This window comes from Cygnus atratus, chromosome 8, assembly GCF_013377495.2.
Source record: "Cygnus atratus isolate AKBS03 ecotype Queensland, Australia chromosome 8, CAtr_DNAZoo_HiC_assembly, whole genome shotgun sequence".
NCBI lineage: Eukaryota > Metazoa > Chordata > Aves > Anseriformes > Anatidae > Cygnus > Cygnus atratus.
In genome coordinates this window covers 7,063,968-7,088,448 of record NC_066369.1, presented here as the reverse complement: position 1 = coordinate 7,088,448, position 24,481 = coordinate 7,063,968, and the positions used below count along the sequence as shown (strand labels likewise).

The 24,481-nt window shown below is 38.5% G+C and overlaps 1 protein-coding gene across 1 annotated transcript in view; it reads left to right on the top strand.

Annotated features, from left to right (window-relative positions):
- Positions 1-23,617, top strand: part of CRB1 (crumbs cell polarity complex component 1) — a 69,920-nt gene extending 46,303 nt beyond the window's left edge. The window contains exons 11-12 of the mRNA XM_035537429.2: positions 2,019-2,145; positions 23,402-23,617. Of these exons, the coding sequence (XP_035393322.2) occupies positions 2,019-2,145; positions 23,402-23,617 (343 nt within the window). The remainder of the gene's footprint in view (positions 1-2,018; positions 2,146-23,401) is intronic.
- Positions 23,618-24,481: the final 864 nt, after the last annotated feature.

The window sequence follows — 24,481 nt, the reverse complement described above, 5'->3', positions numbered from 1 at the left end:
GGAAACAGTACAGTAAGCCATAAAGGATGGATGAAATTAAAGTTTCCACCCACTCAGTGCTCTGTGTGGTTGGCAGACACGTCTGTGCTGTATTGTTTAACTCAGCCAGAAGGTCTGTGTGCTATGCCACAACAGTTAAAAAAAGGTTAAAAAATAAAACAATAGTAATAAAAAAATAAGAGCATATTCTCAGGCAATTCTTTGGTGTGTATTTTTCTCAGGACTTCGAGGTAGAGGGAAAGTGTTTTTTCCTTCTTCCTTTCCCTGCCAGACAACGTGCTAACTACAGCTTTGGGAATGAGCCTTGCTTACATCCATCCCACTGGCTGGCAATAATCTCTATTTTATGGTTCCCATGATCCTCATATTGAGCAGCAGCCTTGTACCAAGCACACTGCACTATAACTGACTATCACAGCAAGGCATTCTTCTCCAATGTCTAAAATCGACTATTTGTCCTCTTTTCCTCCAGGCTGCTGCACCTTAAACCAGAAGTATTTCTGCGTTTGCAGAAGTTAGTACACCAAATGAGAAAATTTCACCTCAAACACAAGACTTCTTTTTTTTCAGAACAACTTCAAATATATCAGTTGATAAGAAAATTCAAAGCAAAACCCTTTGGTATATTTATTGATTAGACTGATAAAGCAGGCACAGTCCTTTAAGACAATATTTCATCCCTAAGAAAGCCACAGTGTCCTTCTATGTCAATCAATTGATTGGGGATCACAAGTTAACCAAAAAAAAAAAAAAAAAAGAATAAACTTGATAATATGTGGAAAGGGAAACGTGAAAAGATGACTCTCTATTAAAGGAGATATCGCTGTCTCTTGAAAACAGTTTACTCCTTGAATCCAGGCTGGGATTATCAAAATTACCTAATTACCTACTTCAAATCTTCCAGAAGTTCAGCTGAATTCAGGCGTCTCATGCCCTGGACTATTTTGTTTTCTAGCTGTTTTCCAGTTTTGCATAGGTTAAGTTCATAGCCATACAGTTTTTACATATTGAATTAATACTTTAATTTCAGCTTTTGAAGAATGTGAATGTAATTTGTCACTGGAAGAAGTGGTGGAAACTTTTTCATGTATTAATTAAGAAAACCAGCTAAGAGCATTTAATATAAAGAACAGCTCTTCTCTACTGTAACAATTTATTGGGTGGTTATAGATACGATTGAACAAAGCAATTCCTTATAATTTCACCCATTCAACTTCAAGGCTAAACATAATTCTTTATCTGGAAAAAATAGGAGTGACCAGTAGCATTATTTTAAGAAAAGGAGGTAGGGAATTAAGGGGGAAGCTTTGCCAGAGCAGAAAGGCACCAACTCATTTCTTGTTTCCAAAAAATCTCACACACTTTTCATTAATGTTCAATTGGTTGCTTTAAGAAATTGAGAGCTCAGGTTTCCTTTCTCATCAGAATTAACTCAAAAGCATGCAATGATACATATTTAAACTTCTAAAACATTGCTCTGCATCTCCTTTTCTTACCATTTTCGGTGCCCATGTCCTCAAAGAGACTGGGTAGGAGATTGCGCAGGGCATCTAATGGCATTTCTAATTGAGAAAAAAAAAGCAAGTGAGTATTCCCAGAGGCACTCTGTTGTGAAAAAAAATATGCATGTGTTTGACTTAGGTCCAAATTACTGATAAGGAAAATGTGCCCTCATCTTGCAGTAACAATGAAAATGGACAAGCAAGCTTTCAGCAGGGCTGTGCTGGATCCAGCTCTAAAATCATACAGCAATGTACATTTCATGTTGCTAAGCACCATTAACCAGGAAATATTCCACAAAAAAGACATTTCCAGCTTATCTATCTGTATTTGAAAATAACCCAGGAAGTTCAAGATTTAAGCATGGCTAATAATAAGAGCATAAACACATGTGGAAGTATACTACGTATTTCAAAAAGAGCACCCTCCCACCAAAAAGCTTCTGAATTAAAAATGTGCCAGTTTTATGCATTTTGTACATGATTTCAGAGGCTCACTGTTTTCTCTCTTACCTCTAGGTGTGAAAAGGACATTGATGAGTGCAGCTCTGACCCGTGCCTAAACGGGGGCCTCTGCCAGAATTTGCTCAACAAATTCCACTGCCTCTGCGACGTGAACTACGCTGGGGACCGCTGTGAGATCGATGTAAGCGACCTCTCCTTTTTTGTCTCTTTACTCTTGTGGCAGAATCTCTTTCAGCTTCTCTCCTATCTCATTCTGCGAATGGATGATGATCCAGCAGTCGAGTGGGGTGACCAGGAAGACTATTAGCAGCCTTTTAACTCTTGGTTTAGTGCAACAGAAGATGCCTTGACCAAACAGCTTAGCAAAGCAATGCAAGCATCTGAATTTTAAAAATCATTTTATATTTTTTGAACTTATGTGAAAGATTCAGTTTTATATAATCATTCTTCAACTCTGGTTGCAACGTGGAAACAAACCTCTTAGGTAACATCATGTTCCCTTTAATATAATATAACAAAGTGAATGATGAGAACTTTGTGGTGCAAATGCTCAGGACCAAGTTCTTGCCTATTTCATGAACCACTTTGGATCTGTGTTAGTGCTTTCACTTCATTTTAGATCAAATGCTAGCAGATCTTAAAAAGTGTCTCATCCCACCTCCACCCAAGCATTTCACCATGTGCACACTGCCAACATGAGCAGTGGGGCACATGAAGAAGCAATGCACACTAAAGGGAACTATAAAATACACTGATGGTGGCAGTCAAGCCCTGCTGCAATGGGTGGCAAAGATCCACTGCCTTCAGCGTGGCTAATTTTACCATAAAATCTTACTGATGCCACTATCTCTGCATCACATACTATGTTCACTGCTGTTTCTTTGACAGTTTAGTCTCCTACCTGTGAAATCATGTATAGTATTTTTGGATAATTAGATACTGGTTTGGATTAGCAGTTGGCAACACACTGAGCCCACTTGTACATCCATTTGGATTAGTGCAATCCTACACTGATAACTCCAGTCCTGCACCTCTGCTCCAGTAGCCTCTACACCTCCAATGCATTATAATGAGATAAGCTGCAGCTGTCTCCATCTTCATTTTGATTCCTCTTTCAAGAAAAAGTCACTAAGTACATTAGGTTTTAAAATCATTTGCCTTTTTTTTTTCCAACGACTACTACAACTTCAGCTAAGTCTATGTAATCCATCAATAGATATGAGTGTCATCAGACAAAAAATCATTCTTTTATTCCTTCTGAGGAAGAAATCAAAGTAGTACAGTTGATTGGTTGTACATGGAGTCTTTAAATAATGAAAATAAGGGACATGAAAATTATGAATACTGAGAGGTTTAGCAAAAATGTAAAAACTGTAAAAAATGTAAAATATCTGAATCTGTAGATGCCTTTGGGAGAGTAGACTCACTGGCATATATTGTTACATACAAAAACAGCAGTAAAAAGTGAGTTTTTCTTTTTCTAAACAATGCTTTAATGCAAAAGCCATTCATGAACTGTGCAAACATTTCTTCAGGCATTCATGATCACATTATATTTGTATAGGTTCTGTACTCCTTTTAGTCATTTAAAATAGTGTCCTTGAGTGATGGTGGCAGGTAGCAGAGTTACAGGAAGAACTAACTGATGTTATACAATGAGGTTTTATGACTCCAGTGTGTCCTAAATGAGATACTGAGGTTCCTGTTTTGCCACAGTGGGATACAGCAGAAGATACTGCCTGAGAATCAAGCCTCTGCTTTTTATTTCCAACCTTTCCAAAGTGTCCCCAAATTTGTTATTTTTTTCTGAACGCCATTCAGAGCATAATTTCAGCAACACTAGTATTATTAAAAAGATGACTCACATTTTCAGAAAAAAAAAACACATTCTTTTACACGTTGGTGGAAAATACCATGATTCATCCCTGTGATGTCACGTACCCCTGTACCAAGGACCTGCCTTAGCATGAAAACTTAAGCACAATACATTTACTTGTAACAATTGTATTACACAAGGATAACTTCTTTGTTATCTTTATCTTAACAGAAAAGTGGTTTGGGAAATTTTATTTTTGATCTCTTATAAAAAAAAAAAAAAAGTATTATTCAGCTAAAAGTTCCTTTCCTCTTTGGAAGCAAGCAATAAATATGAGATGGGAATGTATTTTCCATCACTGGGGATGAAATTAATGTGTCAGAGTCAAAAACAAAACTGTTTTCTATCAGTTGTAGGGTTTAGTTACCTTTCTTAGTGGGAATGATTTATAACATTTTGAAAAATGTAACACAGGCAAAGACAACAAACCAAAACCAAACGGTATTTTGGATTTTTTTTTTCTTCAATGAAAATACAATTTTGGATAACTGTTTTTTTTTTTTTGGTTGGTTGTTTTTTTTTTTTTTCTCTCCAGAAAATAGTAGTATGATCAATCTTACAATTTCAGAGGAAAATATATACATTTTTTTAAATGAAATCAATACTTCAGTGTCACGTTTGCATTTTGGTTTAAAATACCAAGGTAAAACAAACCAAAATGAAAACATTCCCTTTGTTCTGAGTTAAAATAAAACAGTGTATTATGCTGGAAATTTTACTGCAGACCATAGTTATCATTTCATCCTGGCTTAAAATGTTTCTTGGTATAGTATTATTGAAACAAAAAATTTAGATGGCACCAGAAATAATTTGAAATGAAAACTATCATACCATTTTCAAATGCTAAATAAAAGCAAGGAAATATGAATTCTGAAAATTCTTATGAAGATGCTTCTAACCAAAGGTTTCCAAACCGACCTTTTTAAAAAAAAAATCAAAATAAAAAATCACGAGAATTTTTTTGGTTTTATCTCAAATACCACATAAATAAATTGAGATGGTATGTACTTTACATAGTATGGATAAACTACAGTTAGCAAAAATTTCATCCTGGTATTAACATTGAAGAAATCTAGAAACCAACGCGTGTATTAACACAGTATGTCTGACATACTGTAGCTGTAAGCACAGTATGCAAACTAACAAATGTATCTGTATAGAAATTCCAAAACTCTCTTTAACACTAGAAATTTGATGTGAGTGTACATGCTGTATTAAATATGGGCTTTATATGGATTTAAAGGAATATGGAAGTTACTCATCTAGAATATACTACCTGCAGAGCAGCCGTTCAGTCTTTGTCTGCGTGCACACTGCAAAAATGTTCTCCGTTCCTGCACTCGAATTCTTTCCTTCCTCGCATGCCTTGTCATCACGAAGCATCTCTCCACTTCAGCTACGCTGCTCCTTTCCTCTCTGTACTTCTGTATGCTCTGCTATGTTGTGCACGTGTACAGGACTTTCCTACCTTTATGCACAAAATAAACCCTCTGCCTTTGTCTCTCTGTCTGCTCCTCATTTTCTGCTATCAGCTCTGTCCATTTGTATCAGGTGTGCCATGCTTTGCCCACCAACAGTGGTTCCATCTCCCAGTTGCTCTCGGGATCGCTGGCAGCACCCAGGGCAGTCGCTCTCCTGGGCAGCCCCCAGTATCTTGTGCAGCACAGCTGAACAACTCATCAGTCCCAGACCAACAGCTCAGAGAGGAAGGGCTTATAAAGGGCCCACATGGCTCAAAGTGACTCTTACTACTTGGTTCCTCCCTACAATACTTACAAAAAAAAGTCAATACTTACCAAACCATTGGGTGTTAGGAGGTCTGTGTTAGCATTCCGACAGGTCATCCCTTCCCTTTGAGTTGTCACAGCCCGTAGGCTGGGTCTCCCCCGTGCACAGATCTCCAGTGGAGAACAGACTTCACAGGTCTAGTTTAAAAGGTTAAGGGGAAAAAAAAAAAAAAAAGAAAGAAATTCCAGATTAATTAAAATAACGTTATCAACTATATTGTTTAAAAGAAAGGTAAGTTTAGGCCATTTTAAAGAAAAGTTTTAGAAACAAACGTGAAAATACAGTTGGAAGAATAAGGATGCTAAGCACTAGTTTTTGTGTGATTTTTGGATGATAGCTCCTACTTCTGAACCTTAAAATCCAGGTTCTGAGGGACCCTCCTCTGCAGCTGCTCTAATGCAATTCAGGCTCTGCCAGCAGCACCCTATCACAGTTTTAGCTACAAAGAGCCCATGTGTTTGTGAATTTGAAAGTATCCTCAATGCTGAATATTATTTGAATTCTCTTAATCTCAGTTCATTTAATTTTTAAGGAACTAGATCCCAGAATCAGTTTACTAAATGCATGTGACTACAGTATGTTGGTGAAACTAAAAATAGCAAAAAAAAAAATCTGTTTCAGACTCACAGTGATTAAACGAGGTTTCTTTTTCTTCATTGCAAATATTTTTCCTGGCCTAACACCCAAAGGTTCAGCTGGGAGGGCACTCTATTTGTATATCAGCTTTTAGCACTTGAACTGGAATTTTTATAACTTGATTCAGTGATTTTCTCTAAAAATGACAAAACCTTTGTTTGCAATGAAAAATTCTTCACAATTTCTACCTCAAAAACTGTAAGCTATATAGTAGCCTAAAAAAATAGCCACAGAAACAAACAAACAAACAAAAAACCTCCAGCAAGTGTTCACTCTGTGATAGTTGGACAACTATTACCTGAAGTACACCTCCAGAGAATAAAAAAGGAAATTGCAGAAATTGGTTGTTCCTTTTACTTTGTGTTTCAAGAGTGCCCTGAGGCCCCATTAGGCTCCAGAGCCCACTCTGCCCGTGCTGTGCATAGCAAAAGGCAAACGTGGTCCCCGTGCTGACTGGCGAACAGCTCAGGCTGTGCTTTGAAATGGTTTCTCGAGCATTATCATCAGCTACACCTTCGGGACAGCACTTCCTCACAAAGCATACCCTCTCCTATTGTACACGTGAATATACATGAAACTTGAAAGTGGTGGTGGATTTCACGTCCCAGAATTAAAGTTCTGCTTAAGGTAGCTAATGCTGTGCTCTCTGATGTGCACGGCTGTTGCTTTCATACCTGCTTCCAGCTGGTACCATCCGGTCCTCCTGGGCGCAAGGACAAGCATCATGCACTGGAGGTTACGATTCACATTTAGTGTCATTAAAAATACACCGATAAGCATGTAAGATTTGTTCAATATTGAATCTAAATTCAGTAAAACTCTCTCAGGCTTCCATAGCACAGGCACACGGAATTTTGATTGAATATGCGCTACAGCGATTAGCTAATGTATTCATTAACTGCAAGGGTTAGTAATATGAACGTAGCAAATGATACTTAATTACAATAATTAATGCCTGGTGATTCATGAATAATGCATTCCCTATTTACATATTCATACTTTTGAGGCTATTAATGCATAATGATCATTTAACTAAAAGATGTGGACAACAGGAATGTAACAATGACACCCAGTCTCACTACAGCTTTACTTGTTTGTCTTGCTCTTGTACACATCTGTCTTGCTAGTATACAAAAAGATGGAAAGCGTTTTCTTTTCAAGAACTATAGAGCAATGCAGTGACAAATACAGCCATGCTGGTTACTTTTCACATTGCATCAGTTCTAAGCCATTATTTTCATCAGTTTATGTCCTGAGGTTACAAAAATGTAGAAGAATTTTATATTCTTTGAAACAAAACAAACAAACAAAATATTTCACCTTCTCTTTCCAGCAAAGAACTTTTCAAATTTTAGGAGATGGAGTGCAAGAGAAGTATTTATGTTCTGCTTCTTCAAATGTGAGAAATAAAAACAAAAAATCCCAAAGGAGAAATCTACACATTTGTGTAAAAGTATTTGGTGAAAGAACTTTTTTCTCCTTGTGATCATCGTAGGTTTGATCCTGTCCTGGATTTTCTTTCCTACTGCAGATGTTTTAGGGCATTTCCATACTTCAGAGTTTGTTCATTTGTGAAACAAGGGTAGTAATACTGTCAACACCTTTAATCTGAACAAATGATTCTGCTGTAGATGGCTCTCATTTATGCTCCAACACACAGATTTCAGACTCTGGGATATGAGATAAGCTGATAGGCCTTCCTAACTGGAAGGAGGTCCAAAGAGCCACAGAAAGTCAGAAACAGAACACAGATTATTATTTTTTAAAACATATTTAAATACAATTATGTTAAGGCAATGTAATCGTTTTTCTTCTTAGCCTAAGTTTAAATGCTCAATGTTGGCAACACTAAGAGAGTACTACTCAGCAGCCAGCCCCAGGAGTGTAGTAAAATGATGAAGTAAGGCTGGGTAAGTCAACCAAAACTGAGAAGTGCTACTGCCCTGATTTAAGACAAGCCACCCACCTGCTGTTCCTCCTCAGCACCTGCTGCAGAGCTGGGGTTCTCTGGCTCACTGAAAAGCTCATCCCAGCTGTTGTACCCTGCAGGGAGCAAATAGAGGGTCTTGCCATACATGCAGCTCAGCTCCAGGCTCCCCCGGAGCACTGTCCTGGACATCCGGTGACCCCCAGCAGCAAGGTGGAGGAAGGCCACAGAGCACTGGGCTGAGGGCTTAGCAAACGAGCACGTGTATCTGCTGTGTGCCTTTTGTCTTCTCTGGTGCTCTTGCAGCCTATTGAGAAAGGCTAATATATACAGTAAAATATTTCAAAATAAGGACTAATTTTCTGAAACTCACATTATGCGTAGCTAACTCCACCGCATTTGAGGTCCTTACCTCTCAATAAAATAACCTAATGAAATTGGAGATGCCTAAAACCACTCTTGTTTACATGTCCCAAAGTCCTACTGAAGCCAGTGATACTTGAGGACCAAAGCACAGACGACTGAACCCATGTTCAAAATGGATGCTCTCATCCTCCAGCGACCACAGCAGCACATCCAGCCCCTGGCACACTCCTGCTCTCTGTCTGTCCAAGCTGGGAGCAAACCACAGCGTAGGAGAACATCCAGGGAGCAGAATTCCCCTCTTACCTGTCAGCTTTCCTGATGCTCCTCAGCTCTAGACTGGAGCAGGCTGCTGGTTCCATCAGGTGGTGGCTGCAGGCATGAGGGGCCTTCTCCAGTACTGCGGGGTTACTCCCTGCAGTGCATCACTTACAGAAAAGCTCCGGCACGCCAGCTCTTTGGAGAAAAACACAGGCAGTACAGGTAAACTCACTGCAGTCTGATGACAGGTTATTGAAATAATATTAGTTTGTGACAGAAGTGAGCTTTTCATATTTTTATTAGCCTAGCAGGGTCAGTGCAACTGAGCGGGGAAAAAGCTGGAATTTATTTGTTTTCATGTCATTCGCATGGCTGTAGATCACCCATCATGGCAGACTCTTTACCGTTGATGGTATGAGCGGAGAGAACCCAGTTTTATTCCTGTGCCAGGTCAAATGCACAGTAAGAAGAAACATCTTTAGATTTGTAAAATGAGCAGTTCTGCTCTGGAAGTCATTGCAAGTGTCACAATGCCGTTTTAAAAATTGTTTCTCAGAGCAGAACAGCCCCTTAATATCCTTTGCTATTTTTCTATTAGTCTGTATTCAGAACACAGGATTTAACTAAATTTTCTAAAAGGATATTGCAAGAAACATATTTAATATGTGTCATAACATAAGGTACAAAAACATTAGGATGCAAAGACAGTAAGGTTATCTGATGCATCTTAGCTGGAAAAGACAAGAGAGCTCCTCATAAGGCCAGCATTACTGCATGCATCAGTGAAAAGCAGTTGAATATTTAACGTGCATGGTAAATATGAGCAGAAAAGGGAGCCCAGATGACATATGACAGCATAACACTCTGCAGTATAGGAGGAATCAACTCAAGTAGGGTATTCACATAACACATTTAGTATTCAGACTAACACATTTTGTCTATACACCATCCTTACGTTGCAATGGCATTGTTTTCCTTTTTCTCACCTTCTGATGTTTTCCCTGTAGACTCACATTCACATCACATGGGCATTTACTTCAGTCATTGCTCACTTTATAACACATTCGTGCACTCCATGCCTGCATTGTTCAGATACTAAATTTTACATGTTTTTTCTCGTATGGTTCATGAGAATTAATGTTCTTTTTTTCTTTTATCTATTTCTTCTGGCTTCCAATAATGAAGCATGCTTAGCAACAAGGGTATACTGGAAGTGGCTTTGAAACAATTAATTCAAATATAAAAACAGATTATTTTTTTTTTAAGCAGGAACAAATACCCCAAGAGCAGGCAGTAGTCACCTATGGGCCATTTTACACAATAAGATGCTTTATATTGCTAGGCAAATTGGCCAAACACTGACTGAAATCAGACCATAAATCTGTTTTAATTCCATGAATCCCAAAATAGCACAGCTGACCAAAAGTTTTTAAAGAAGAGAAAAATCCATCCTCACCTTCAAGCTGAAAAATATAGCCTGACTTTTCCCTGAATGCTTATGAAATGAAAAAGAAACTGGGCAGAAGTCAAAGAGCTTATGATGGAAAAGAAAACTTACTCATACTGAGTTCGTGATGCCAGAAACCTCTTGGGATTGGATATTCGGTCTCTTCACTAAAATTAACAGAATCAAAATGTGTGCAAGGCACTACATGAAATTTATTACCGGATTAGAAATTGACTTCAGAGGAAGTATGTTCACCACCATTACAATTAGAAAGACCAGAACATACCTGCATCTAAGGTATATTTATATATAAAGGATGCCAGCTAAAGAACAAATAGGGACATTTTTCAGGTACAACACATTAAATGCTTTAAAAAAATCTATCTCCTTTTGTTTAGGTTCCTAAATGGGAACCATGGTCCTCGGCTCCAGCCACTACTTTATATAGACAGTGGTAGTCCTGTAGTCATCAATACTATCTATATGCTAGCTCAGCATAACAAATACTTTTGGTAGAATGGTTTTAATGCCTCAGAAACTAATCATATGCTTATAATTACTATCAAAAGGTCTAGAAATTATGATGCTTCCAGATGAAGCAGGGGTGGCATGTTCATCTGCCTGTGTATCTCTTGGTGCGCTGCCTGTGAAGTATGTTCTTGTGCAGAGTACTTTTCAGTTCTTGTTATGAAACTCCATTCCTAAAAGTGTCTGAAAAAATATTTGCACACTTTACTAGGCTTCTAGAATATTTGTCCACTAAAAAGCAATAAAACAAATCCTTGTTCTTGAGGACTTTAAAAATATTTGGGTTTCAAATGATCAGAAACACTTATGTGTTTTGATCCAGAGTCACTTACATAAGAGGCAGAGCTTGTTACTTAAATATCTGAGATTCTTTGTACCAAACTGTGCAGCAAAAAACAGCAGTCCTCAAATTTATTCAAACACTATTTGGTAAAATAGATTATTCTCAAGAACACCAATGTGATATTGCTGTAATTCAGTGCAAAGAACAGAAGACTCAGCAGCTGTGTCCTTTACAAACCTTTGTAATTATTTAGCTTAAGCAGATTTTTCACTGCTGCAGACAGCTTTGGTTATTGGTAGACCCTGTGAAATGCTACAGTAGGGATTTTGGAGATTCTCAAGCATGTAAGCAGTTTGGAGTCTACTGTATCTATTCGTGAAATGAAAATATAAACTAACCGTTATTTGTATAACCTGCTATGAAGCAATACTCTCTGAAATGGTGAACTTCTCTACATGGAAATAGCATGGAAATATTTCCATTCAGTACCCAGCTACCTCCACTCCTCTGGAGAGACATTCAGGCCTGATGCACTCGCTGGCCAGAGCACATCTAGCCTGGACCCAGCACCCTGAAACAATGTATTTCAGCTTGAGAAAGTTTTGAGTTGAAAATCCCTAGCTCATGACAACATTTTTCATCCTCTCCCCAAATCACTGATATATTAAAAAAAAAGAAAAAAAAAGGACACAGAAGTATTCTTCCAAAAGAAAATGCTAATGTGTTGTGGTTTAACCTGGCTGGCAGCTGACCACCACACAGCCGTTCGCTCACCCTCCCCCTCCCTCTCTGGGATGGGGGAGAGAAACAGGAAAGTGAAGCCTGTGAGTTGAGATAAAGACAGTTTATTAAGACAGGAAAATAATAATAACAATAATAATGATAATAGTATTACTAGTAATAACGTGTACGAAACAAGTGATGCACAATGCAATTGCTCACCACCCATTGACCAATGCCCAGCCTATCCCCGAGCAGCCGGCCCCCCCACCCCGGCTAGCCACCCCTATATATTGTTCAGCATGACGTCAGATGGTATGGAATACCCCTTTGGACAGTTTGGGTCAGCTGTCCTGGGTCTGTCCCCTCCCAGCTCCTGCTGCATCCCTAGCCTGCTCGCTAGCAGGACAGAGCGAGAAGCTGAAAAGTCCTTGGCTTGGTGTAAGCACTGCTCTGCAACAATTAAAACATCAGCATGTTATCAGCGCTCTTCTCATCCTAATCCAAAACATAGCACCCTGCCAGCTACTAGGAGGAAAATTAACTCTGTCCTAACTGAAACCAGGACATAATGTATGACACTTCTGCCTAAATTATATATAACTTGCTTGATTTCACAGCTCACAGGTATCTCCAGTTCTGATGACTCTTGCATTCTCAAGGAAGAAGGAATTTAAGTGACCTGAGCTCTCCATACAGATATGTGTCAACCCATGGCCCACACCAAGAACCACATGGTTCTTACTTGCCTTGTCCTGTTGGCCATGGCTCTCCACACTCAGCCCTTTTGTGCCTTATTCAGCTCCTGGCAAAGGCAAGGCTATATGGCTCTTTATAAGTAAAAAGATCATTTTAAATGGGAAAAAAAGTTAACTGAAGTTGGAGCCATTAAGAAAACATCTATAATTACTAGAAATCCTCTACAGCAGACTGAAGTGCTACCTTTCTTGTTCTGGAATCTGGCCTTAGGTTTACAACGTGTACTGAATAGTGAAATAATAGGGAGAAAATGCTAGTGTTGAGATGAGGATCCCATAAGCACTGTATGAGAAAGATAACCAATTGCCTGTTTGGCAATTGCTTTTCTCAGGTAAAATATATTTTTAAAATAAGATTACTGTATTATCTTTTTTATAACTGCTCAGCATTATTAAACTTTACTTAGTTTCAGCATCCTGGCCCTCATAAACTATGAATTGTAGTTAAAAGATTAACTAATTCTACACCATTAAACTGCAAATGAGAAAGAATTTGACACCCATTTTATCTGAATATAGATTAAATTACAACAGATTTTATTCATGCAATATTTTAACATGGAAAGGTAACTTCACTGTTTGAATAAAGCACGTAAAAATCATCCCCTTAAGATGGTTGCTTGAGTACTTAACAGGCTTCTTGTTGGCATTCATCACAATGTTTAGGAATGGACTCCTGAGTATCCCATTTATACAAACTGCTGGTTATTCTAACACTCAAGACAAAACCAATAACCTCTATAAGAAAGCTGTACTGAAGTCTGAGGAAGTCCTTAGTTTAATTCTACAGTTTTAGCTTGCTAGCTGTTAGATGTCTTTTGTTTATATCTGAGCATGGATAATTCCCTGCCTTAAAATAAAAATATTGGAGCATTCAGAACAAACTCAGGTGTATAAGGATGGACAGTGGCACCTGCTCTGTCCCTGCTGCCTGAGGAACTGAAAATAGCCACGTGCTGACTCAAAAGAAATGTGTCATCATTGCTTTGAAGTAGTTACAGATAACAAGAGAGATCAAGCCCAAACCTTTCAGTTTCTCTGAGTATTTCAAGTCTCAGCAAGACCCTTCAGCTCTCCACAATATCTCCCCAGGGTGAGGAGCTGAGCCCGCAGGCAACAGCACAGGGAGTGAGGGCCTGGCTGGCCCTCCTGGGAAGGAGCAATGACTCAGTGCTTGGACAACAGATAACAGGTCAGCTCACGTGGAAATGGAAGTTTAGACTCAGTTCAGCCTCTAAACCCATAATATATACTTACGAATTATTTATTACCAGTGCAAGTGCAATGTGCTTGCAGTTTAAGCAACAGAGAATGTCATATGCCCCTCCAAAAAGAAATCTTATATAGGAAAAATGCCTGCTCTGCAACAGCTCTATGATATCCATTATATGGTCTATCAAACTTAATCCTTCTTGCTCATGACCTCTTGCCTCCATGTTCTAGCAGCTGCACAAACACCAAGCAAATGACAGACTGCCAAAGATGGAGCCCACAGATCCAAAATAATCAGCTGGCTAGAAACAGAGCTGAGTTACACTCACACTCAAAATGACTTGCCTTGGAGGAGCAGAGATAAATTCATTTAGCTGAGCCAGCAGATTATTTTTTGGTCTAAGAAGTATGAGCTTCAAGAAAACCTTCTGAAAGTGTAGGAAGTCTTCTTAAAAGACAGACATTGACAAGGCCCCCATTACTTCCTAAAGTGTTAGAGTAAATCTCTCTGATCTGAACTCCAATGTATTTTCTGTTAGTTATCTTTAGGTGGCAGTAAGGTAAAAGCATGGAGTAGAAAGTTAAGAGTAATCTGATGTATTTCTTGAGACCTTTTTCTCATGTACTGTGCTGGCTATAACATGTAAAGAGACTTCATAAACCACTTGCGTCTTCAGTAAATATCAAAAAAAAAAAAACACCAAACAACAATTATTAGATTTGGCTTTATCCAAATCCTGTTCAAATGCAAACCTGTTGAATGCTGACACTATTAGTAAAATGGCTGGATATTATACTAGGTGTGCAGTAATTGAACCAAGAATCCCTGAGAGCAGAGTTAAGGTTCTTGGGTAGAGACAGACTCATACACTCCCATCAACAAAATGGAAGTACACTGAAAAGAAAAAAAAAGCTACAAGAAGCAGCAAGTTCACTGACAAATCCAACATCTGAATCAAGATTAAAATAGGGTTCCAAGGAGTTGTTGTTGATGTAGACGTCTATAGATTTTTATAAGAATTTAATTTACACTTTCCCTGTGTGCATCCCTTCCAAAGTCTTTCTTGAATCTAAAATGTAATGATGACAGTTCTCTGTAATCAGCGTTCTACTAGAGAAACAAACAAGCAAACAAAAAAACAGGCTAGTAGGATAAAAACATACTCCAAATTTTTATCTAGGAATATAATTAGCTAAGTAACGTGACAGTGTCATGTAACATGCTAAGGCAAGTATTATATAGCCAATAAAGGTCTAACTTATACCATTAATATTTACAGTTGGAAGCAGGAGATGGCTGCAATCTAAGTGCTGCACCAACAAAGGCTCACTGTTGACTTGATACCTTGTTGTCTGACAGTGTGAAACAGTCAAGTAGCTACTTATTTCATCACCACTTGACAGCATAATATTAATTCTAGGTAGCAACACATGACTGTTTTGCAGAAGCTTAGCACCAAATCATAGAATCACAGAATGGCTCGGGTTGGAAGGGACCTTAAAGATCATTTCTTTCCACAACCCCCCCCACCCCCGCCATGGGCAGGGATACCACAAATAGGACAATGAATTTCATAGAACGTCTTGGAGATTGTAAGTTTAGTTGCTTCACAGAGTAGGGATGGAAAGTATTTGTCAATTATGGACTAGAACAGGAATCCTAATTCTGTTTCTACTTTACTGTACACTACCGCCCCCCCTGCTTACTGCCTCCCCAGCTTACTGCTGATCTCAAAGGTCTGATTTCAGAAATAAAAGATCATCTACCACTAACTTTGCTCTTTGAAGAAGAGATCTTTTACCTCAGCTGCTGTGAGCTGCAAATTGGAGTTCTGAGCAACCAGTTCGGTGCCCTCAGTTCAGATTCTGCAAATCCATTAAAGTTAACTGAAATTGATAACACAAAACACAACTGAATCATGCATAGTGAAAACAATGTGCATTGATACATATTGGGGTGGAGAAGCAATGTGCAGGTATTCGCTTAAATCGGGTTTGTGCTGCCAGATTGAAAATACCTAGGCAAAATATTTCGTAATGTTACCTAATACAGAAAAAGAAAAAAAAAAAAAAGAAGAAAAAAAGAGAGAATCTAGAATCAAAGAGAAAGAGAGAAAAAACATGCAAATTTCAGAAAATCGGAAGTTTTCATTAGAAATGTGTTAGTTCCACTCTTGGCATAGCTGCTGATAGTATATGTTGTCATTTCCTGCCCTGTTCTCTTACCCAAACACTGTCATTCTCATCAGCCCCATCTTCAATGTTACAGTATCATCCTTCACATGCTGGTCTGCTCCACACCTACACAATCAATGAAGAAAACCACTGTGAAATTCATTCCTCTTTCTCATCATTTCACTTAATCCATTCTGTCTGCTGAATCTCTCTTCACCTCTTTTCTTCAGGAACTGTCCTGCCCTCATCTTCAGCACTGTAGCACCTTCTCCTATTCTTCTCCTCCTGCTTTTGGGTCTAACCTACTGACCTCCACCTCCTTTACTCTCCTATGACAACAGACACAGATGTCCTCAAAAGGCCACTACTGTGCATTCTTCCAAATCCCTTTTCAGGAGTAATTTTTACCATGGCAACTATGTGGATGCAGTAAACTCAAACCAGCTAGATGCCAGACAATGACAGAAAGTTACTGTTTTCAACAATAGTCTTTTGATTTTAAATATTATCCATTCCTTCCTGTGAGAAGCTTGCCTGGCAAGGCTTTAATCCACCACCAAGATTTATTCATATAGAATCTGCTGTCTCAAAGCTGTAATGCAAATATCCCCTACATAGAAACAATACCTGATGTACTGCTCTGTTGCCATGTACAAAAATAATTATATATGATACCCCAAAGCATTTCCCAAGCTGGAAAGTGATGTTGCACCCCAGAGACTGACACCTTTACTAAAACACTGTCATACTATTTGTCTAGTCTGCAATTTAGCAGCTATGGGACAAACTCCTCAGCATGATTTACCTGGATTTAAACCAGCTATAGATTTTCTCTCTTACCCTTTCAAATTGCAGCAGATGGTTAAGTTTCTACACCAGAGGCTGTCAATAGAATTTTAAAAGGCATCTCATAACAACACATTGGAGCTGCACATTTAATCTGTGCTGCACCAGCAAGATGATCTTAAAAAGAACTGGAGCACTCTTACAAAAATTAGCACTGGCAGTTGCTGCAGAAATGCTATCAAGGAGTTTTCAGAAAGCTCGCAGCTTAACGACAGCTTACCTCCCAAACTGCCAGCCAAATCATTTCTCTGTGTGTAACCAACACTCAGCTGCCTGGGAGAAAAGGCATTTAATACTCTGTTCTGCAAGACACTGATCCACCAAAATATGTAATGGAGATTTTAAGGCACTACTTAGGCACTTAAGGGTTTTCTTGAGTCCATGGCTCAGCTCACGAAGTATACTACTGAAAAAAGAAGTATTATTTCTTCTACCTAAGACAGACCATCCCAGACCTATTAAATACCATCATTATTTTTGACTGGGACACTTCCATTAAATAGTTAATATACACCAGGCATCAATACTCCAAGTATTAAAAGACATAATAATTATTGTATATAGTCTGTTTGTTAGATATGAGTTCATAAAAGTAGGCTTTTGAGTTTGAAAGCTACAACTAAAAAGTTAATATTGTAAATAGAAGGCTACCTAAGATCAAGGCCAATGTGGATAACACCCTTGCTTTAACCAAAGGCTGCTCTGGAATTAGCTAGAACATTTTGGAGAGCCACCTACCACCTTTACTTTCCAATTTCTTGCTCCACTATAAAACAAACTATAGAACAAACTTCCTCGCTACCTTCTGAAGTGTCACAACAGTGAGACTTCACATGACAGGAGGGAGGCTGTCAGAATTTCTTACAATGAACTTAAATCCTTGCAAGCCCAGCCAAATCATAGCTATCCATTGTTTCTGACTTCTTCATTTTCTCACAGGGCACTAAAGATATAATTCTTCCTTGATAAAAACAGATTGCATTTTTCTAATTTATAACTGGTCAATCCAGATGATCAATTTATAGCTGCTAAAATGAATTCTCTCTATATTTCTGCTTTGATTTCATGAAGAATTGTCAGACAACTAAAAGTTGACATTTTCCAGGAAGGAATTCACTCAAACTGTCATATTGCAATGAAGACAAACTATTCAAACTATATTTTTTAAACAAATGTATACTAGATGAAGTTTTTGTTTTGTTTTGTTTTAAGAAAACATTCAGACCGAAAAAAAAAAAAAAAGGTTACTTACCTACGAACATTCTTCTTCAAGGTGTGCTGTCTATACTGTGGCTGTTCTCCACATATCAAAGTGGTTTTGTCTTCAGCAATGTCCATGCCGCTACAAACAAGCCGTGGGGGGGTCTCATTCAGGTACTCCAGCAATGGGATTGCCTTTTCCTGCGGATGGCAGGAAGATATCTCAGAGGCTGATGGAAGAAACAACAATGGCAATCAGTGAAAATTCAAGACTATTTACAACTCTATACACAGTACAGATAGATTTTCAGAGGACTAAAGAGATAGGTGTGGGATGACAGGACAGCCTCCTCTCAAGGGACATGGTGTCAGAGGGAGAAGATTCCTCCCTTTTTTAGCTAAAAAATAATTTGTCATTTCCAATTGCCAGTGCGGGGTTTGTCTCAACTGGACATGAATCTGCTCCGTTTAAGAGTCCTAAATAGTTCAAAACTGGTTCAAATCTGCAGCCTAACAACTCGGTCACACAGCTCCTGGAACCTGGTGGCTGGTGTTTAGCACAGGCTGAGCAGCTACTTTTTACAGATGGTGCAAGGCAGAGCAGTAGGTGCTTGGTTGTGAAGGTGGAAAAAAATCATGTGCCACTCATTTAAAGTACTTATACTGGAACAAAGTCAGTCCATAGATTTATGGCCACTTTGCTGCTGTTGAAAATAAACTGTAGTCCCACAAGCTGGGGTTATCAGTGCATCTCATTAGAATTGATTTGCGTATTACTTACTGGATTTCTTCTAGAACCACTGGGATTCTTACTTGAAATCAACTTTTAATGGGATAATTTGCTGATAAGATGGTTATAAATCCTCAATGAAATAAACTCAGCATATCTATGGGCCTTCTAATCATGCTAATGGCTTTTCTTTGGCTGCTCATTATTATCCCTATATGCCCCCAAACCTTTCAAAGTAATTCTGACGTGGATTAGTACCACTCAAGCCAATCATCCCTCATTACTTTAGCAAATGGTTTTGATTTGGGAGCAGTAAATCTGGATGGCATGGATCAGACTTTCTTACCGGGAATGAAGTGATAACCTCATGAGTGGTGTCAGGACTCCAGATCTGGGGACTTCACCAGCGAAAGCTCTAGTGCACACGAGCAGCTGCAGAATTCCCAGAAAGCACCGCACATGACAGAGAAGGGAATTCTCCAGGGCTGGGCAATTCCTGTATTTTAAAGCTTATGTTGATGTCTCTGTCTTGCAAAGCATCCAGAATCAGCATATTTCTATGTGAGTGCTGAAATGAAGGATGATTAAATCTTAATGCCCAGCAATAGAGGCATGCATCTGCTTTCAGAGCATGTTATGCCATTGCTTTCACATCCTAAAGACTGTGGCCCAAGCCATGCTTCCCATGCAAAGCTCATACCCAGGTAGCAGTGTCCCGAGCAGCTCGTGCTACTTCTCTCTCACGCATGCAGCAATCGCTGCTCCGGCACCACAGCTCTCTCCTCTCTGGCTCTGGCTCAGCACTTGGTGTCGGGGGCCGTAATTCTCATCCCCCATACTGACATAAAGCAGGATTAGATCAGCTAAGTCATGCTGATGTAAAACACACAAGAGGAAGAGGCCCTTTGTATTTTGCTGGCTCCCTTGTGCTGTTCCACTTGACTTTGACATTTGGCACACATGGAAACATTCATAGATAGCAAATCTCTAATGTTCTCCTCATAAAATAACTGTTTGGAAGACATCTTGTTTAAAGATAACCATACATATAGGAGACTGCTATATGCTACCTCGTGACCTGGGCATTCATGACCCAAACTCTTCATCTACAGAGCAAATCAAGGAACCAAGGCTGAACAGTTAGTCTACAACCAAATGAAATAACCAAATGAAAAGAAAAACTTCTATTCATAATTTTATCTAAATATTTGAAATATTTTTAACTTAACAGTCTAAAAACTTAAAAAGAAAAAGAATCAACTTTAAAATAAAATCAAAAGTGAAAAGTCGAAAGACCTTGTTTCAAAAAAAAAAAATAAATAAATCCTGCATTTACTTCTGTCTTTGCAGATAAAACTATTCACTACATGAAAATTTAGTTCAAGAATATTTTCCTTTTAATTATTACTAATTTTTATTTTTTATTTTAATTTTACCCAAATAAGTTTGGGCAATATAGCCAAATAACCTTGCTCTGGCTGACATCCAAAGACACGTAAATAGAACACGCTATGTAAAACATCTTAGAGAGAAGCAGTTTGACCTTCTAATTTTAGCCAACTTCATTTTGTTTGTATTACCATGACACATGACATCATCTCGCCATCAGCACCCATTACCAGTAAAGATATAGCTTTTAACAACAGCTACTGTGTTTTAGGGGCAGGGGAACTCTCACAACTGGTCCCGTACTGGTTACCTTCTAGCAAGGCTTGTAGGTTCATTCAGGTCAGAAGAGCCCTCAGGTGGTCTTGCTTTGGCAGCAATATGTTTCTGAAAATACTGCTCAATGCTTTTTTCTCTTTGGGATCACCAGTTACGATTAGTTCAGTATCATCACCATCAAATACTGTGAGGAAAAGACACAGAGATGATCAGAGACAGAACTTCTCTGATGCTTTTTCCAGATCAGCCAGTTCATTTTCCAAATTAACTGAACTGTTCAGCCATCAGTTACAAAAGAAGCAGTTGATTTTGATGGGACCAGACTGCAGAGCCTTCTGGCAATTCTGCTATCAATTCACTGCGTCTGCTAAGGGGGCTACCTACATCGTAAAACTTGGGCAGTGATCTGTGGGCTGATGAAGCAAGGGACAGTACAAGGGACAGTAGATTTTTTGGGTTAATAGGAATTCACCCAAATGAATGCATAAAGACCAGTTTTTTCGTATTTAGAAATTAGAAACGATATAAAAGCAGAATTAAAGTTAGACTGTGTATCATCTGATCATGGGGAAAAAAAAGAAAAAAGAGCTCAATTGACTTTAATCAGTGAGGTAACTTATTTTTTTTTAAACTTACTGGCTCAAGAGGAAGTATTTTGTCCAACCCAGATACAGGCAATACGTGCAATTTTCAGTATTTTTTGAAGTTCAGGTCACTGGTAGACCAAACCAAATGCAATGATCTTCTCTCACCATAAATGTTATTAAACAGAAATTAGAATTGCAGCAAAATGTCTAGTGGATTGCTGCAATGTGCTATGAATAAGGTTTCTCTAATAAGCAGCTATTGAGAAAAAAAATCCTTTTATAAAGATTTCAACCTGAGAATGAGGTTTAGATATTTGATTGCATTTTAACAATTTACAGTTGTTTTTTCTCCCCTACTCCTCTGCATTAAACTTACCCTTAAGAAAGTGCAATTTGAAAGATATCATTAAAAGAATGTCTCCATAGATATAGGCATACTTACAGCAGAAAGTAAAAAAGTATGGACAAGAAAATGGAAAAATAATTTCAGAAAGTTCACATATTGAATACAACATAATACCATCCATCAGCTTATGGTAGTACGTTTCTTTCACCACCATCAGGTTCAACCCCAGGATGAGAGTTGGCCTAAACTATCTTGTTCCTCAATTTCCCAGAGCAGAAAATGAAAATAATAAACAGCTTTTGAGAACAAAAATTGCATTAAAAATTTGCAGTCTTTCTGAGACATCAGGTCCTTCCATAGACTCTCGTTGAGTCTAAGAGTGCAGAGAAAAACTCAGTTCTCAAACATATCTGTAACACATCTCCAGATGAAATGACCTTCCCAATCCTACAATTTAAAAGACCAACATGTTTCATGTCACCTTATTTTACGGTTGGACTCATATGGCCTGTCACTTGCACTGGATTATTTCTATTGGAAAAAAAATGCTTTAAAAAATCATAGGAATTGTACACAGGCATCAAAGACAGAGGAAAATAATACCCCGGCGCGTTATGCATCCCCTAGAGAGAATGCCTGAGATCAACTTGCTTTTATTATTATAGCTGGACCTTTTACATCAGCATGGAGGTGCAGAGAAAAAAGAGGCAGGATTGTTTTATCATTCTTCCTCTGGCACTGTCAACCTGAGCAGTGTGAGTCCAAGCACGGCACACAGGGCATTGCCACAGAAACAACACATTGGATCCATTGCTGAACGCAGAGTCATTCTCAGAACCATAATTGCACTTCCTTAGAAATGACGAGTAAGCAGGTCACTAAAATATCCTGTAACATGCAGTATCTAACTGGGAAACCTAGCTTTGACCTGCTATTTTCCATTTCTAAATATTTTGGGATTTGAAAGTTCACCCTCGAGCACACACTCATCTATGGCAGTTCAGCTGCCACTCGTAATATAAATCAAAAAATGATGGATGGCAGAATCTGCCCAGAAGTTCAGTTCCTTCCAGGGTCATTCTGTCCGCAGTGACCACTTTTCTGCAGCATCCACATCACTTCATCGGCTACCCTCACAACATTTAAAAACAAAACCTTAAATACAAAAAACACATATGTAGATGTGTATAAAATATTCAACTACTCTAAAATTTCCCTGGTCTAAAGCTTTTTAACTGGCAGATTTGTTTATGCGCACTGTGCCTTCTGACATTATCACGTTTTCTACTGCTGCATGAAAACAGACAGAAAGTCATAGCATCCTTACATTCATCCCATACTGTACTGGTTGTGTTTCTATAGATTAAGCTGCAAAGCTTATGTGTAGAAGAAAAGATGGATGAATATTTTAAAGCATTTGTGAGATAAACTGATACTCATTTCTCACTGAATAGATGTCAGTTATGTTCATGTGCAGTCTCTATATGCTTATTTCATGCAAACATGCTGGTAGAAGAAAAATACTGGCAGGAATTTCTGTAGAATAGTTACAAATATTTACAGTAAGCAAATTTTCTATATGCAAGTATTCACAGAAACTTGACTTCTCCAGCAAGAGAAACAGAAATGTGACTGACTATATAGCCAGTCAAAATAGCTTGCGTTTAACTCACAGTAGCAAAGACTAGCAATAACATGTTCACAACAAAATTAAAGAAAATGAATTATTATTAAAGTGATTAAGCAAATAATTGCTGAATTACCACTACAGTCCAAGAAGCATTAGCTGACAGACTATTTTCAAGCAGAAAGGAAGTTGCCAAATTAAAAGGGTCATTACATGAAATTCATCCAACTCTGCCTTGTGTGTTAATACCCAGCAGTGAGTGTGCAATTTTCTAAAGAGTCCAACGAACAAACTCTGGAGGGGGTAATTTACTTCTCTTCAAAATAATGGCGCTTCAGCAGTATGTCCTTTCTGCAAAGTCCTGTCCATAGAAGGATTTTTTGTTTTCCTTCCATGGTAGCTCAAGTGTATCTCTGTATTCTCTTGACATAAATTATATTGCAATTATTTCAATCCTTCCAGTTGACAACTGACTTGATCTCGAACATATTCACCTCCATTGGCTCAGTAATGCTGGCCTTGTTATTGATCCTCTTCTTGGCAGTTGTGGTTTCAGTCATTGCTGCCAATAAACGGGCGACACAAGGGACCTACAGCCCCAGCCGGCAGGAGAAGGAGGGCTCCCGCGTAGAGATGTGGAACATGGTGCAGCCACCGCCGATGGAAAGACTGATTTAGAGGAAGGCTCTCCTCCATCCTGGAAGACGGCTGAATGGGGACAGTGTACATATGTTAGATATGTTCATTTGCATTCTGATACTGGGAACACCTGCTACAAAGATTACAATGACTTTGGGCTTTCAGTATTTTCAGCATTTTCCTTTTAATTTCAATAATACTAAACATCTCCTAGCATTCACGTGAACCACTGCTATTTATCACCGTTTTGGACCAACCTGTCCAAGGACAATTTTTATTTGCACTGGAAACTTCAGCCTTGGTAATCAGCAGTAGGCATTAAAGACAGTAATGGTTTCTGGGATACTTCGAAGTGCCTGTCTCAGACACAACACGAGTAACAAAACACATCTCGTTTGTGTTTTCCTTTGCCTGCCTAGCAATCACTGCTGCAGAAGGCAATACAGACAAATCAAATAACCCTGCACCATAGACTTCTAATTCTGTTATCAAAGGGTTTAGTACTAGAGCTGTGTCTCAGCATATCTACTTTCATATGTTAATCAGGGATTAAAAGGAAGCTGTGCAAGAACTCTCCAAAATAAAAGTTTCAAACGTAATTGGTTTTATTTCCTCCAGTTCTCTCATTTTCTCTGAAGCCTCTCCATTTTCTGCCAAAAAGAATTTCACTTTCCACCTCCAACAAATGCATGCATTTCTCTGAATATAAACGACTATGTCCTGAAATATCCAGCAGACACAACCTGACCTTTTAGCAGACATGAAAATAAAACATTCTAAGCAAATTCTGCACATGCATACTACCACCATTTTCTCATTATTATTTTACCCGATGGTCCAAACTATTGCCTTTCCCATCGCCAACATATATTGGCTGCCAAAAAGGCAAGCATGCTTAAAAAT